The sequence below is a fragment of the Gorilla gorilla genome, chromosome 18, assembly GCF_029281585.2.
Source record: "Gorilla gorilla gorilla isolate KB3781 chromosome 18, NHGRI_mGorGor1-v2.1_pri, whole genome shotgun sequence".
Lineage (NCBI taxonomy): Eukaryota > Metazoa > Chordata > Mammalia > Primates > Hominidae > Gorilla > Gorilla gorilla.
The window spans coordinates 12315059-12328738 of NC_073242.2; the positions used below are offsets into that span (position 1 = coordinate 12315059).

At 49.4% G+C, this 13680-nt stretch overlaps 1 protein-coding gene across 4 annotated transcripts in view; it reads left to right on the forward strand.

Moving 5' to 3' along the window:
• ABAT (4-aminobutyrate aminotransferase) overlaps nt 1–13680 on the forward strand; it is a 120755-nt gene that overhangs the window by 8630 nt on the left and 98445 nt on the right. The window contains exons 1-2 of one of the 4 annotated variants that reach the window (XM_063699984.1): nt 1811–1907; nt 8217–8338. The exons of 1 other annotated variant lie outside the window; for it this stretch is intronic. In XM_063699984.1, coding sequence (XP_063556054.1) covers nt 8257–8338 — 82 coding nt within the window. In that variant the 5' untranslated portion in view covers nt 1811–1907; nt 8217–8256. Of the gene's footprint in view, nt 1–1762; nt 1908–8216; nt 8339–13680 lie in introns of those variants that run through there. 2 more of the 4 variants (XM_004057171.5, XM_055365267.2) reach the window with 2 other exon arrangements.

The window sequence follows — 13680 nt, forward strand, 5'->3', positions numbered from 1 at the left end:
TCTCCAGAAAGGCTGTGATCTTTCTACTGCCATCATCAATACATGAAACTCCTTGAAGTCTTTGCAAAGAATAGTAATTATAATAATAAAAACAAGGTCATTTTGGTAGGTAAACTGTTTCCCTCTTTTGGTTTTAACTTGCCTTTCCTTTGCAAAATGTCATCTCCCATGTTTATTGGCTGTTGTATTTCTTTGGGCAGGTCAAGGGTAGTAAAGGGGATTGTCTTCATGGCTTTGGTTTTAAGAAAAAATTGCTAGATTTTCAGCACAGGCCCCATCAAATTCTTCAAGCAAGGTGACAATCACCCAGGCTAGAGTGCAGTGGTGCCATCTCACCTCACTGCAACCTCTGCCTCTCCATTCAAGCGATTCTCATGTCTCAGCCTCCCAGGTAGCTGGGATTACAGGCAGGTGCCACCATGCCAGGCTAATTTTTGTATTTTTAATAGAAAGGGGGTTTCCCCATGATGGCCAGGCTGGTCTCGAGCTCTGGGCATCAAGTGATCTGCCTGCCTCGGCCTCCCAAAGTGCTGGAATTACAGGCATAAGCCACTGTGCCAGGCCTCAATTATTCTTATTTACTGCTGTGTGTGCGTGTGTGTGTGTGTGTGTGTGTGTGTGTGTGTGTGTGTGTGTGTGTTGGGGGGGAGGGTCCCCAGAGGTGACATTAGGAGGTGAATGATTTGTTTGGCAGCTTTCTGTTTCTCTATGTGTTTACTTTATCTTAATTCTTTAATTTCAAGGACTATAGCTCTTGTGTAATCAGAGATAGGGCAGCCTGGATTCCTGGACAGCAGGAGAGACCTCAGGGTTCTACAAGACTCCACGGACCAAGTTATCAGCGATCAGGCTTAGTAGGGAGAACCAAGCTGAACTCTATCTCTGCCTTTAAGGTCTGTACCCTCCATCCATCCATTCATTCATTATGAGGACTTGGTGATCGCCTGTTGTCTTGATGAGCAGTTCTTTGTGTCTTTGATTTTGTCACTGAAAGATTGCATCCTCTTTCCAAATACCTCTAGAAAGCTGTGGGGGCTATCCATCCGTCACACCTGAGTATTAACTAGCTTCCACACAGCATTTTATACAACGGTAGAAAGGCACCTTCATCATATCTAGGGTCTCGTTTATACCCACGAAGGAAGTACAATCTCTGTTGTCCCAATTTCAGGAAATTGAGGATCAGGAGGCGCAGTGACCTGCTCCAGGTCATGCAGAAGGAACCACCTCTGACTCCCAGCGCCCTGTTTGTCTTCCGGAGCGCTGGGGCCAGGCGGAGGAAAGTAGCTGGGAGCAAGAAGGGCTGGCAGGGCCCTGAGCGCCGAGATGGGGAGTGAGGTGGGGAGGGCGGGATGCTCCTTCCCTCCTCCGCAAAGGAAACCCTTCTGATTCCGACTCTGGAGCTCCAGAGACCGGATCCGAGACGCGGATGGAGGTGGAGTTACACTCGCCTGCAGCCCTGAGGGTGTAAATGGCCCATGAAGATACAGGTTAAATCAACCTATGGAGCTGCCCCCCAGAGGGTCAGGATCCCCACAACTTGACGGGGGTCCTCAGCCGTCTCCTCCCCAGCCCCAGCACTCCCTCCCAACCCTCGCGGTCCCTCTGGTGGGTCCAGCCCCAGCCCCCGTCTCCCCCGCCCGCGGAGGCTGGACTCTGCCCCCGCCCCGCCTGCCCCCTCCCTCCCGGGGGCGGTGGCCCGTGGCGAGCGCACCCATTGGCTGTGGCGAAAGCGAGGGCCGGGGCTGGCGGCGCTGATTGGCCGGGACGCTCGGCGGAGCCAGGGAGTCCGGCGAGTCGCTGGGGGAAGTCGAGCAGACACCCAGCGCTGCCGGAACTCGGGGCGCGCATCCCGCAAGTCGGAACCTGGCGGATTGGATCCCGCAGATCGGAGCCGGCGCCTGGAGGTGAGCGCGAGGCGCCGGGTGGCTTGGGACGGGCCCTTCCGAGGGGAGCCGAGAGGAGGTCCTTCTGCCCTGCCCCCAGGAGAAAAACCTGGGCATCTTCTCCTAGAAACGGAGCCCTCATCTTCCCAAGACGCGGGGCCCTCCCCCGAAAAGACAGGGGCTCCCACCCCCAGAGAGCAAAATACCTTCCTTTCTCCTTCAGAAATGGGCCCTTCCTCCTGGCTCCAGCTCTAGACAGAAGTCCTCTCCCTTTTACCCCTTGAAATAGAATGCGGCCCCAAAAAGTGGTCTCCAGGTCTCTAGAGCCCCCTCACCTCTTGGGAGACTGATGCCCCTTCCCCATCCTTAAAAAACTAAGTTTGGGTGTCTTCCTTCTCCCCTCTCTTTCGGAATAATGGGGGTCTTCTCAGCTTATAAATTACAGTGACCTCCCCCTCCATGACAAATTGAAGCTCTCCCCGCATCATAAGACAAGGAAATCCCGGATCAGAGACTCTGCAAGTCACCCTCCCACCCCAGATACTGGGCTCTGGAGAGATAGATGATTCACCCTTAGCCCTGCCGGAGACCCCTCCCTACCCGTCGAGAGGCAGGGTGGCCTCTGACACCAGCACATTAAAGATTTTTGGGGATTTCCCCTCTCCTCCCCACTAAAGATGTAAAATGAGGGACCTTCATACTCAGGAGCAGGGCAAAGGTCTGGCCACCCCTCCAAGTCATCCACCTCCCTCCACTCCACCCAAGCCCTTTCACACAAACCCCATCCTAGTAACCCCCTGCACCATCCTCTCATCTCTCCCAATCCCATCCTTCTCCACCTCACCCCAACTCCACTCCCACACCTGGCTGCCCCACCTATTTCACATCGTCTCACCTTTCCTCACCCACCCTGGCCAAGGTAAGACTAGAGGGGGTTCAGTGAGATTTAGTAAGACTGGAGTTCTTAAAACTGGGATCTGGGGCCTAGAGACCCTTCCAGGAGTCTTCAAACTCTGACAGCAGAGATGGCCTCTGAGGCGGCAGGACCAGCAGAGACCACCCGCCACCTCTCCCCCGCTCCCTGCCCCAACACACGCACAAAGGCTGTGTTCAGTGCATTCTCTCTTGCAGTCTGGGAGGACAGCTGGCCCTCTTCCAAGAGGGCCCGCATTTCCCCCCTAAAGTGTGCACCCCCGCAAGCGCCTGTGGACATTGCCTGGTGGAATTCCCTGGGCACTCAGCCAAGAGAAATGGGTGCTGCTGGGCCCATCCACTGGGGAGGAGACAGTGTTGGCTTTGCTGCTTTGATGAAGCTAGACTAAGGGACAGGATGTTGGTGATCTGGGGGTGGGGAGGGGGTGGAAAGAGCTCTTCTCTGGTGGGTCAGGTTGGGAGGCAGGAGAGAGGGAGGCAGTGAGTTGTGTCTTGCTCTTTGGAGCCTGTGTTGCGGCGTGGAGTCATAGAGAAATGTGTTTTCTCGAGGCCCAAAGAGGTTAGCCACGGGGAGAGGTAAATGGTCCAGTCTGGAGTCCTAAGACCTAAAAGGGCTTCTACATTAAAGACGTGGCCCCATCATTTGACAGTTAAACACACAGAGGCACAAAAGGGGAAGGGACTTGCTCAAGGTCACCCAGCCTGTGGGTGACAGCTGGCCCCAACCCCTCCAGGACCCTTAAGGTGCTAGGATCCCTGACACAAGCCCCAGTCCTCACATTTACAATGGGGACTTGGGGACTGCTGGGTCCCAAGTCCCCACTTGTTAGAGGAAGCGCCAAGGCTCTGCGAAGGTCATGAAGCCAGGAAGGGGCAGAGCTGGAACTCAATGCCATCCCCCAGCAGGCTGCCTCGTGGAATCCATTCCTGGGTGTCAGCACATCCCTTCTTACCCTGTGCGATCTTTGTATTGAGGCCATTGCCAAATCTAGGCTTGCCAAAATCCAAACTGACCCAGGATAACTAATAAGATCAGTTGCAGCTAATGAGAATCAGATGCTGGAGTGGAGGCTACTGCAGGAACCTCACTTGCATAGCTGGGTTTGCTCCAAGAACTTTGGACAGGCCCTGAGGATGTCATATTCCTTCCCTCCAAGGTCCCCTCCCTCTTAGCCCCTGCCCACGCCCTCTGGCTTTGAGTTCCCTGCACATTGTCTCATTTCTGTTCAGAGGCCTGCGTCTTTTCTCCTGGGGCATTGCATGGGAAAATAGCTGAAATTCTGGCAGATTCTCTAGGACCACCCAGCTGGGCAGCAGGGACTGGGTCCCTACAAATGAGAGGGTCTGAAGTAGAGGCTCTCTCTGTTTCTGCCCCCACCCAGTGCCCAGCTAAAGGATTGGTTGTTGTGCCCCAACTTTGCCAAGGCGAAGTTCAAAGCATGAGGAGGACCACGGTAGAGAGGCCGAGAGGTTGGTCCCTGGAGACCTCTTATCTGGGTCGAGAGCACAAATCTGCCACTTAGTGTCTGATCTTAACCTCTCTGTGATATATCCTTGGGGTAAAATGAGTTAATCCTCATAAAATGTTCAGCACACAGCAAAATGAGCAGAAACAATGATTACAAGTGCAAAGTCATAAAACCTCTAATCATGAAGTGGGGAGGTGCTTATGCCTTAAGGCACAACTTGTAACCCTTGCTGTAGATAATCTGCCAGGGCCAAGGTGCTTGGGGGACAAGGGGATGTCTTCCTAGAGAGACAGTGTAGTATGTGGAATGGACCACAGACCCTGAAGCCAGATGGAGTAGAGAGTTGGCCACTGGTAGCGGCTGTCTGTGGAACCTTAGGCAAGTCATTCATGTCTCTGAGCCTCAGTTCCTCATCTTTGAATGAGGTTTGTTGGGGTTGGACATCAGAAGAGAGACAGGTCTAGATGAGGGGTTCTCATTTTGGGCACTGTTGACAGTTGGGTCAGAGGATTCTTTGTTGTGGGACTCCCCTGTGTATTGTAGGATATTCAGCAGCGCCTCTGGTCTCTACCCACTAGATGCCAGTGACACTCCCTACCCCATGAGTCATGTCCATCAGAAATGTCTGCAGACATTGCCAGATGTGCCCTGGGGAGCAAAATCTTCCTTTTCCTTCCCTATTGTGAACTGCTGGTCTAATACATGGCCTTAAACATAGTTGATACTTAATATAAAACAGCTTCCTAGCTGAGGCGGGTGGATGGCTTGAGCCCAGGAGTTTGAGACGAGCGTGGGCAACATGGCAAAACCCCATCCCTGTAAAATACAGCAAAAAAAAAATTAGCTGGGCATGGTGGCATGCGCCTGTAGTCCTAGCAACCTGGGAGGCTGAGGTGGGGGGATTGCTTGAGCCCGGGGAGGTCGAAGCTGCTGTGAGCCGTGATCACACCACTGCATTCCAGCATGGGTGACAGAGTGAGACCCTGTCTCCAAAAAAAAACAAAATGAAAACCAAAAACAGCTTCTTTCTTGCACAAGCTCCTCGTTTTGGTTTCTGTGTAATGAGGAGAAGGAGATGTGTCTAGCTGCAGAGCCTTCCAATATTAATAACAATTTTTAATTTCTCACATTTACACAAGACTTTTTTGTCTGGTTTTTGTTTTTCTCTTTAGTAGAGACAGAGTCAGGTAGTCTCTAACTCCTAGGCTTAGGCGATCCTCCCGCCTTGGCTTCCCAAAGCGCTGGGGTTACAAGTGTGAGTTACAACCAAAGCGCTGGGGTTACAAGTGTGAGTTACAGGAATAAGCCACAGCACCCAACCTACACAGGACCTTATCATCTCCAAAGCACTGTTGTGTCTGTGACACTGTTTTTCACTCTACAGATAAGCAAACTACGCCTCACAAAGGTTAAAAGACTTGTCTAAGACCATCACCCGCTTCTCCACCAGGCATCAGAGAAACATCCGTGCCAGAAATTGTTTGAGAAACAACTGAGTTCTGGGCCTTCTTCAGATTAGTTGTCAGGGTCTTTCAAAACTTCAATGGCATGCCCTTTGGTCCAGCAATCCCACTTTGAAAAATCTCACACAGAAATGCTCACACTTGCACTGACATAACATAAAAAGTCCATGGCAGAGTTTGCAACACCAGTATGGGAAGGGATTACAGTATATGCATTCATGTGGGAGAATGAGTAGATTTTAGATGAATGAGGTGGATCCACATTCCTGACCTTGAAAGGTTCCTGAGGCATATTATTTAGTGAAAAAGATAAAGTCACAGAATCAACATAGCCAGTATGATCCTATTTTTTTTTAAATGTAAATATGCATGAACATGGATAGTTAGGGAAGTGGGGAATTAAAGGGACCTAGATAGTATGTATGTATGAGAACATATTCCTGGGGGAAGAAGAAGAAAATAAATCTCTGCCAGCTTCCCATGCATTAAAAATGAGCAAAGTGGGCTGGCCACCTTGTCTCACGTCTGTGATCCCAGCACTTTGGGAGGCTGAGGCGGGAGAATCACTTGAGCCCAGGAGTTTGAGGCTGCAGTGAGTTGTGAGTGAGCCACTGCACTCCAACCTGGGCAACAAAGGGACACTCTAAATAATTAATCATAAGATAAAAATTAAAATGAATAGAGCACAACCCACAGAGGTTGAGAGACTTGCTAACACCAGAAGTTGCCAGTGGTGAAATTCAGCTTTGAGTTTGCTGATAGTTACGGGGCCAAGAGACAGGAATCTGAGGCTCATCTCAGCAGGCCAAGCCTCCTTCCTTACTGTGGGGGAATTCCTTCTCTGAGCGCCTAGAGGGATCCTGGTGTCAGACTGACCTCACCTGAATCAGGCTTCCACCCACGTGATGACCTCAGGCCAGCCACTTTAACTCTCAGTGCCTCATTTCTCTATCTTTAAAATAGCTAAAAGGCAAAGGAAAAAACATGAAAGCCAAAAAAAAAAAAAAGGTAGAAGGAGGAGGCAATAGTAGAACCTCCCTCATTGGGCCGCTGTGAGGATTACATAAAACCATGTGTTCCGACCCCCAGTACTTAGTAGGTGCTTACTTAACACGAGCCCTGGTCTCTCCTGCCTTTTTCTCTGCTTGCCTGCTCCTTGCCAGGATGCAGAAGACAAAAGCCTCAGAAAGGACAGTGGGGGCTCCTGAGGCCCCAAGAATGCTTAGCAGGCTGAATCAGTTGTCCTCACTTCTTCACTTTGCCCTCTGATCCACCATGACCAGTCTGCTGCAGGAGCTTTTAACAGAAAGCCTGGGAGAGCATTCTGAGGGGGTCTGTGCTATAGCTCCTCCTCCCTGAGGTCTAACCATCCTTGCTTTCTCTAGACACTCCACACATTAAACTGTCTTGCCCGTTGCAGGGATGGGATGGCATCATGTGGCCTCTAATTACACATCCCTTCAATAAGATTGACTCTCCAAGGGCAAGTTTTCCTCCTCCTTCAAAAGCTATCTCACATTGCGTCTTTTACAAGTAGTCTTCCCCGACCCTCCCCCACCTCCAGCCAGGAAAACCATTTCTCCTCCTCCCAACTCCTGTCATCCACATCCTAGACTTCCTGGGTCTGCCACATCCTATTCTTCCTGGGTCCATCACATCCTAGATTTCTTGGGTCCATCACTGTTTGCTGGATTTCTTCCCAATCCATAATTGCCTGGAAGCAGCCATCACATCCATCACATTTATTCTTGTGTCTCAAATGCATAGCACACTTCCCTATGCACACAATAGATATTCAAGGAGCATTGACTGAATGCAGAAATGTATTTTTTAAATTGGGGTAAAATACACATAACATGAAATTGACCATTTTCACCATTTTATTTTTATTTATTTTTTGTGGGGGCAGGGGGAATCTTGCTCTGTCACCCAGGCTGGAGTGCAGTGGTGTGATCTCGGCTTACTGCAACCTCCGCCTCCTGGGTTCAGGCAATTCTGACTCAGCCTCCCAAGTAGCTGGGATTACATGTGTGAGCCACCACCACGCCTGGCTAATTTTTTTGTATTTTTAGTAGAGACGGGGTTTCACCATGTTGGCCAGGCTGGTCTTGAACTACTGACCTCAAGTGATCCACCTGCCTCGGCCTCCCAAAGTGCTGGGATTATAGGCATGAGCCACTGCGCCCGACCTCCATTTTTTTATTATTATTATTGGGGTCACTGTGGCAGGTGTGAAGCAGTACCACATTGTGGTTTTGATTTGCATTTCCCTAATGACTGATGGCATTGAGCATCTTATGTGTTTGTTGCTTATTGGTATATTATCTTTAGAGAAATGTCTACTCAAGTTCTTTGCTCATTTTTAAATTGAGTTGTCTTTTTGTCTTTTTGTTCTTGAGCTTTAAGAGTTCTTCTTTTCTCTTTTTCTTTTTGTTTTTTTTTTTTTTTTTTTTTTTTTGAGACAGAGTCGCACCCTGTCTGTCACCCAAGCTGGAGTGCAGTGGCATGATCATAGCTTACTGCAGCCTTGACTTCCCGAGCTCAAACAATCCTTCTGCCTCAGTCTTCCAAGCAACTGGCACAACAGGTACCACCACACCTGGCTAATTTTTTAAAAAGCATTTTTTTGTTGTTGTTGAGATGGAGTATCCCTATGTAGCCCAGGCTGGTTTTGAACTCCTAGGATCAAGCGATTCTCCCACCTCGGCCTCCCAAAGTGCTGGGATTACAAGTGTGAACTGCCTTGCCTGGCCCAGAGTTCTTTATATAAATAAATGTTTCTTTCTGTCACTATTTCTTCATCCACTTAAATATTTGCTCAGCTCCTGTAGGTCACACACTGTCTTGTGATCCTGGGAATACCACCAGTTCCTGCCTATCAGGAACTCACAGCCTACTGCAAAGTTTCTCAGCCTCTACACTTTTTTTTTTTTTTTTTTGAGAGGGAGTCTTGCTCTGTTGCCCAGGCTGGAGTGCAGTGGCATGATCATGTTTACCCGGAACCTATGAATAGGACCTAATTTGGATATAGAGCCTTTGCAGAAATAGTTAGGTTGAAATGAGGTCTTCCTGCATTCGAGTGGCCCCTAATCCAATGACTGCTATCTTTTTTTTTTTTTTTTTTTGAGATGGAGTCTCGCTCTGTTGCCCAGGCTGGGGTGCAGTGGTGCAATCTCAGCTCACTGCAACTTCTGCCTCCCGGGTTCAAGCGATTCTCCTGCCTCAGCGTCCTGAGTAGCTGGGATTACAGGCACCCGCCACCACACCCAGCTAATTTTTGTATTTTTAGTGGAGACAGGGTTTCACCATGTTGGCCAGGCTGGTCTTGAACTTGTGACCTCAGGTGATCCACCCGCCTCGGCCTCCCAAAGTGCTGGGATTACAGGCTGAGCCACCTCTCCTGGCCCACCTCTATACTACTGATGTGGAAGCGAGGCTGTCCTGTGCCGGATGTTTAGCAGCATTCTTGGCCTCCACCCATGAGATGCTGGCAACATACCTTCCTCCAAGTTGTGACAGCCAGAAATGTCTCCAGGCATTATGAAGTGTCCCCTGGGGAACCAGATTGCCCCTGGTTGAGAATCACCGGTTAGAGGCTAAGACAGCCGTGTATATCTATAATTTCAATCAGATTGCTTGTGCCTAACAGGATACACACACACACACACAAACACACACACACACACACACACACACAGGAGGCATTCAGGATGTATTTGTTGGGTGTTGGATGGCTGGGGGTGTAGATGGATGCATGGATAGACAGACACAACTCCTTTGTTGGTTGGCTAGATTGATGGATGCATGTGTGAATGAATGGATGAATAAATGAATCCAATTTACAAATTCCACTGTGGGAAAACAGAACGCTATTCTTCCAACCAAAGTAGCCTACCCCTTTATCTCTGTCTAGCACAGTGTTTTTCAAACTTTAGCATCAGAATCCCCTCAAGAGTTTGTTAAAACACAGATTGATGCCCCTGCCCACCAGAATTATGATTTAGTAGAATCACCGTCGGGCAGAATGCTCCCAACTCTATTTCCATGTTCTCTAGGAATCCTGGACCAGCCCCCGACCCTGCCAACCTTGTCCTTGTCCAGAGGTCCCATAATCTTCACTGCCAGCATCTCCCATTTAGGTGCTAACATCTATTATCTTGGATATCGGCAACTTGCCAGCACTCTGTCCCTGGGCTGCACTGAGAATTCCTTCAAAGGTGGGACCCACTATATTCTAGTACCTTACTACTGAAAGTGTGGTCCAGCGGCCAGCAGCATTGCATCATCTAGGAGCTAGGTAGAAATGCAGAATCTTGGGCCCCACCCAGAACGCAGAATGTGAATCTGCATTTTAACAATATCCCCTGGGGTGATCTGTGTGCACTTTTAAGTTTGAGAAGCCTATTTTAGACAGATCTGTAAACCCCACACTCAGAGCTAAGCTAGGGATAGCTTTGCTGATAAGTTACATTGACAGCATCTGTTACCATGTAATTGGTGCCTGAGCTGAAGCATCTTTCAGGCATTACTGGCCATTTGTACCTCTGCCTGACGTTATCTCTTGAAATGTCTAAACTGGCCTCGCTTTACCCGTGGGAAAACAGAAGCCCAGAGGAGCAGTGCCTTGCCCAAGGTCACACGATGACCATGAAAGCAGAGTGGAGATCACTCTCCACTCCTTAAAGGGAATGGGATCAAGAGGATTGAAATGCTGTATCCACTGAGCAGGGCAGCACAAGCCTGTAGTCCCAGCTACTCGGGAGGCTGAGGCAAGAGGATTGCTTGAACCTAGGAGTTCTGGGCCGTACTGTACTATGCCAATCAGGTGTCTGCATTAGTTCGGCATCAATATGGTGACCTCCTGGGGGTGGAGGACCACCAGGTTGCCTAAGAAGGGGTGAACCAGCCCAGGTCAGAAACAGAGCAGGTCAAAACTCCTGTGCTGATCGGTAGTGGAATTATGCCTGTAAATAGCTACTGCACTCCAGCCTGGGCAACATAGTGAGACCCTGTTTCTAAAAAAAAAAAAAAAAGAGAGAGAGAGAGAGAAAAGAACTGAAAAGCTGCAATGATACTGAAAATATGGGGTGTAGGGGGAGCATTCTGAAGCTACTTAGGTCTGTCCTCTGAAAGTGGAGAAAGGAGAGATGACTTAAAAGTGATGCAAGAACAAGAACTTAAGTTGTATTCTTTTGTTCATCCAACCAGTGTTTATTGGGTACTTACTAGACTCCAGGCATGGTTGTCTGGTATCTATAGTATTGAACAAGGAAAGCCAGGCCTCCCTTTTGGTGGCTTATCTGGAGTGGACAGACATAGCCATCTGGCATTCATTCATTTGTCAATGAGTGTGTTCATTTATTGCATGATTTCCGTGTGCTGTGTACAGTAGTAGGGGTGTGTGCGTGTCTATGTGTCTGTGTGTGTGAGAGAGACAGAGAGAGAGAGAGATGGAGGGAGAGACAAAGACTCAGCTACTACACCAGCGCCTCTTCTAGACTAGCCATGAGGAAACAGGCCCCAAAACAAGGACCACACAGTGAGGAGAGTGCCGAAGGTGTGTGGGAGTGAATACAGGTTCAAGCTCAAAGTAAAAAGAGGTTACCACTCCCTGTTCCTGGGGATTCTAGGGAAGAAATTTCAGGAGGAAAAGGCAGAAAAGAAGAGAAAGAGACTCTGTGCAGGGAGAGCATCATGAACAGGCCCAGAGAGTTCATAGGAAGCCGTTCCAAGAAAATCGCAGGGGAAAAAGGAAGGATAGACCGCGTACGGTGGCTCGCACCTGCAATCCCAGCACTTTGGGAGGCCGAGGTGGGTGGACCACTTGAACCCAGGAGTTCAAGACCAGCCTGGCCAACATGGCCAAACCCCGCCTCTACAAAAAATACTAAAATTAGCTGGGCATGGTGATGCATGCTTGTAGTCCCAACTACTCAGGAAGCTGAGGCAGGAGGATTACTTGAGCCCAGGAGTTTGAGACCAGCCTGGGCAACATAGCAAGACCCCTCAAGACCCCTTCTCTACAAAAAATTTTAAAAATTAGCCAGGTGTGGTAATGTGCACCTGTAGTCCCAGCTACTCAGGAGGCTGAGGCAGGAGGGTCACTTGAGTCAAGGAGGCCGAGCGAGGCTGCACTGAGCCACAATCATGCCACTACACTCCAGCCTGGGCAACAGAGTGAGATCCTGTCTCAAAAAAAAAAAAGGTGGAGGGTAAAATCATGAATCTCATACAGATACAAAAACACTCAATGATTTTATTAGGCTCATTCAGTGAGGGAACCAGGCAGACATTAGAACCAGTTCAAAGGAAAAGTCAAATAAAGCACAAATATGTAAAGAGTAAAGGGATGTCTAAATAGATTCAAAACAGAGGCAAACATGGTTGGACAAGGCAGAATTTGCTTGTCTATCGGTTTTCTACAACTTAAAAAGGAGTCAGCAAAGTAGTTTGAAAATAATGAACAAGGCCAGGCACGGTGGTTCATGCCTGCAATCCTAGCACTTTGGGAGGCCGAGGTGGACAGATTGCTTGAGCTCAGGAGTTCGAGACCACCTTGGGCAACATGGTGAAACCCTGTCTCTACCAAAAATACAAAAAATTGGTCAAGCATGGTGGTGCGTGCCTATAGTGCCAACTACTCGGGAGGCTGAGGCACAAGAATCACTTGAGCCTGGGAAGTGGAGGTTGCAGTGAGCCAGGATCATGCCATTGCACTCCAGCTTGAGCAATGGAGACCCTGTCTCAAAATAACAATAACAATGAACAAGTGAACAAGGCTAGAATCAGATAATCCAAAAATTTGTGTTGTAAGTAGGTAGTGCATAACTCTTTTTCTATAAAACCAATGTTCGGCCGGGTGCGGTGGCTCTCGCCTGTAATCCAGCACTTTGGGAGGCCAAGGCAGGCGGATTGCCTGAGCTCAGGAGTTCGCGACCAACTTGGGCAACACAGCGAAACCCTGTCTCTGCTAAAAATACAAAAAAAAAATTAGCCTGGCGTGGCAGCCTGCGCCTGTAGTCCCAACTACTTGGGAGGCTGAGGCAGGAGAATCGCTTGAACCCGGGAGGCGGAGGTTGCAGTGAGCCAAGATTACGCCACTGCACTCCAGCCTGGGCAACAGAGCAAAACTCTGTCTCAAAACAAAAACAAAAAAACAAACAACAGCAACAACCAAAAAACAAAAAAACAAAAAACCAATGTTCAAGTGATGGAGAGGCATGGGTGGATGAGGAGTGGCAAGAGGAGGCTGTAGGAAGAGTAGGTCATGCCCCGCCAGGTGACCCATGATCTTGAATTTGGACTTGACTCAGAGACCCATAGGGAACCATGGAAGAGATTTAAGCAAGGCAGTGATGTGATTTTGTTATCACTTGAGAAAGATCCTCCTGGAAGCTGAATGAAGAGTAGACAGACACCTTCTCCCACTAGCCTCTGAGCTCAGGTTTCCTTAGGGAAACAGCCAATCCCAGGGGCGGATTGCTGACCTTCCTGCAAAAGGTTTTAGAATATGGAAGCTCCTTCAGGGCAAGGTTGGCCGAATACCAGCCAAAAGAGCAAGGCACCACCCCGGCAGGACAGGGCTGTTTTGTGCACGGGAACAAAGCCTGCCTCCTCTCTCTGCCCAGAGCTGTAAATAGCACTGTGCTGGCTTCGCAGGCTGAGTGCCGGTCTGGGGACAGGCTGAAAATGCACACACCAAGGATCATTTGTGCAAATGAATGCCTGCATGCAGATTTGCATTCCTGGCGTCCTGCCCCAGCCCTAAGTGTCCAGTCCTGCAAGGGGCTGGAAGCAAGGCTCAAAAAAGAGCCACACACAGAAAAGTGTGGACATTCTGACCTGGGGACAGGTTCCAGGAGGGACTCAGAGGCAGGCTGGCAGGGTGAGTGGGAGAAAACACGCAGAGAACCCTGGACAGAGTTTTGG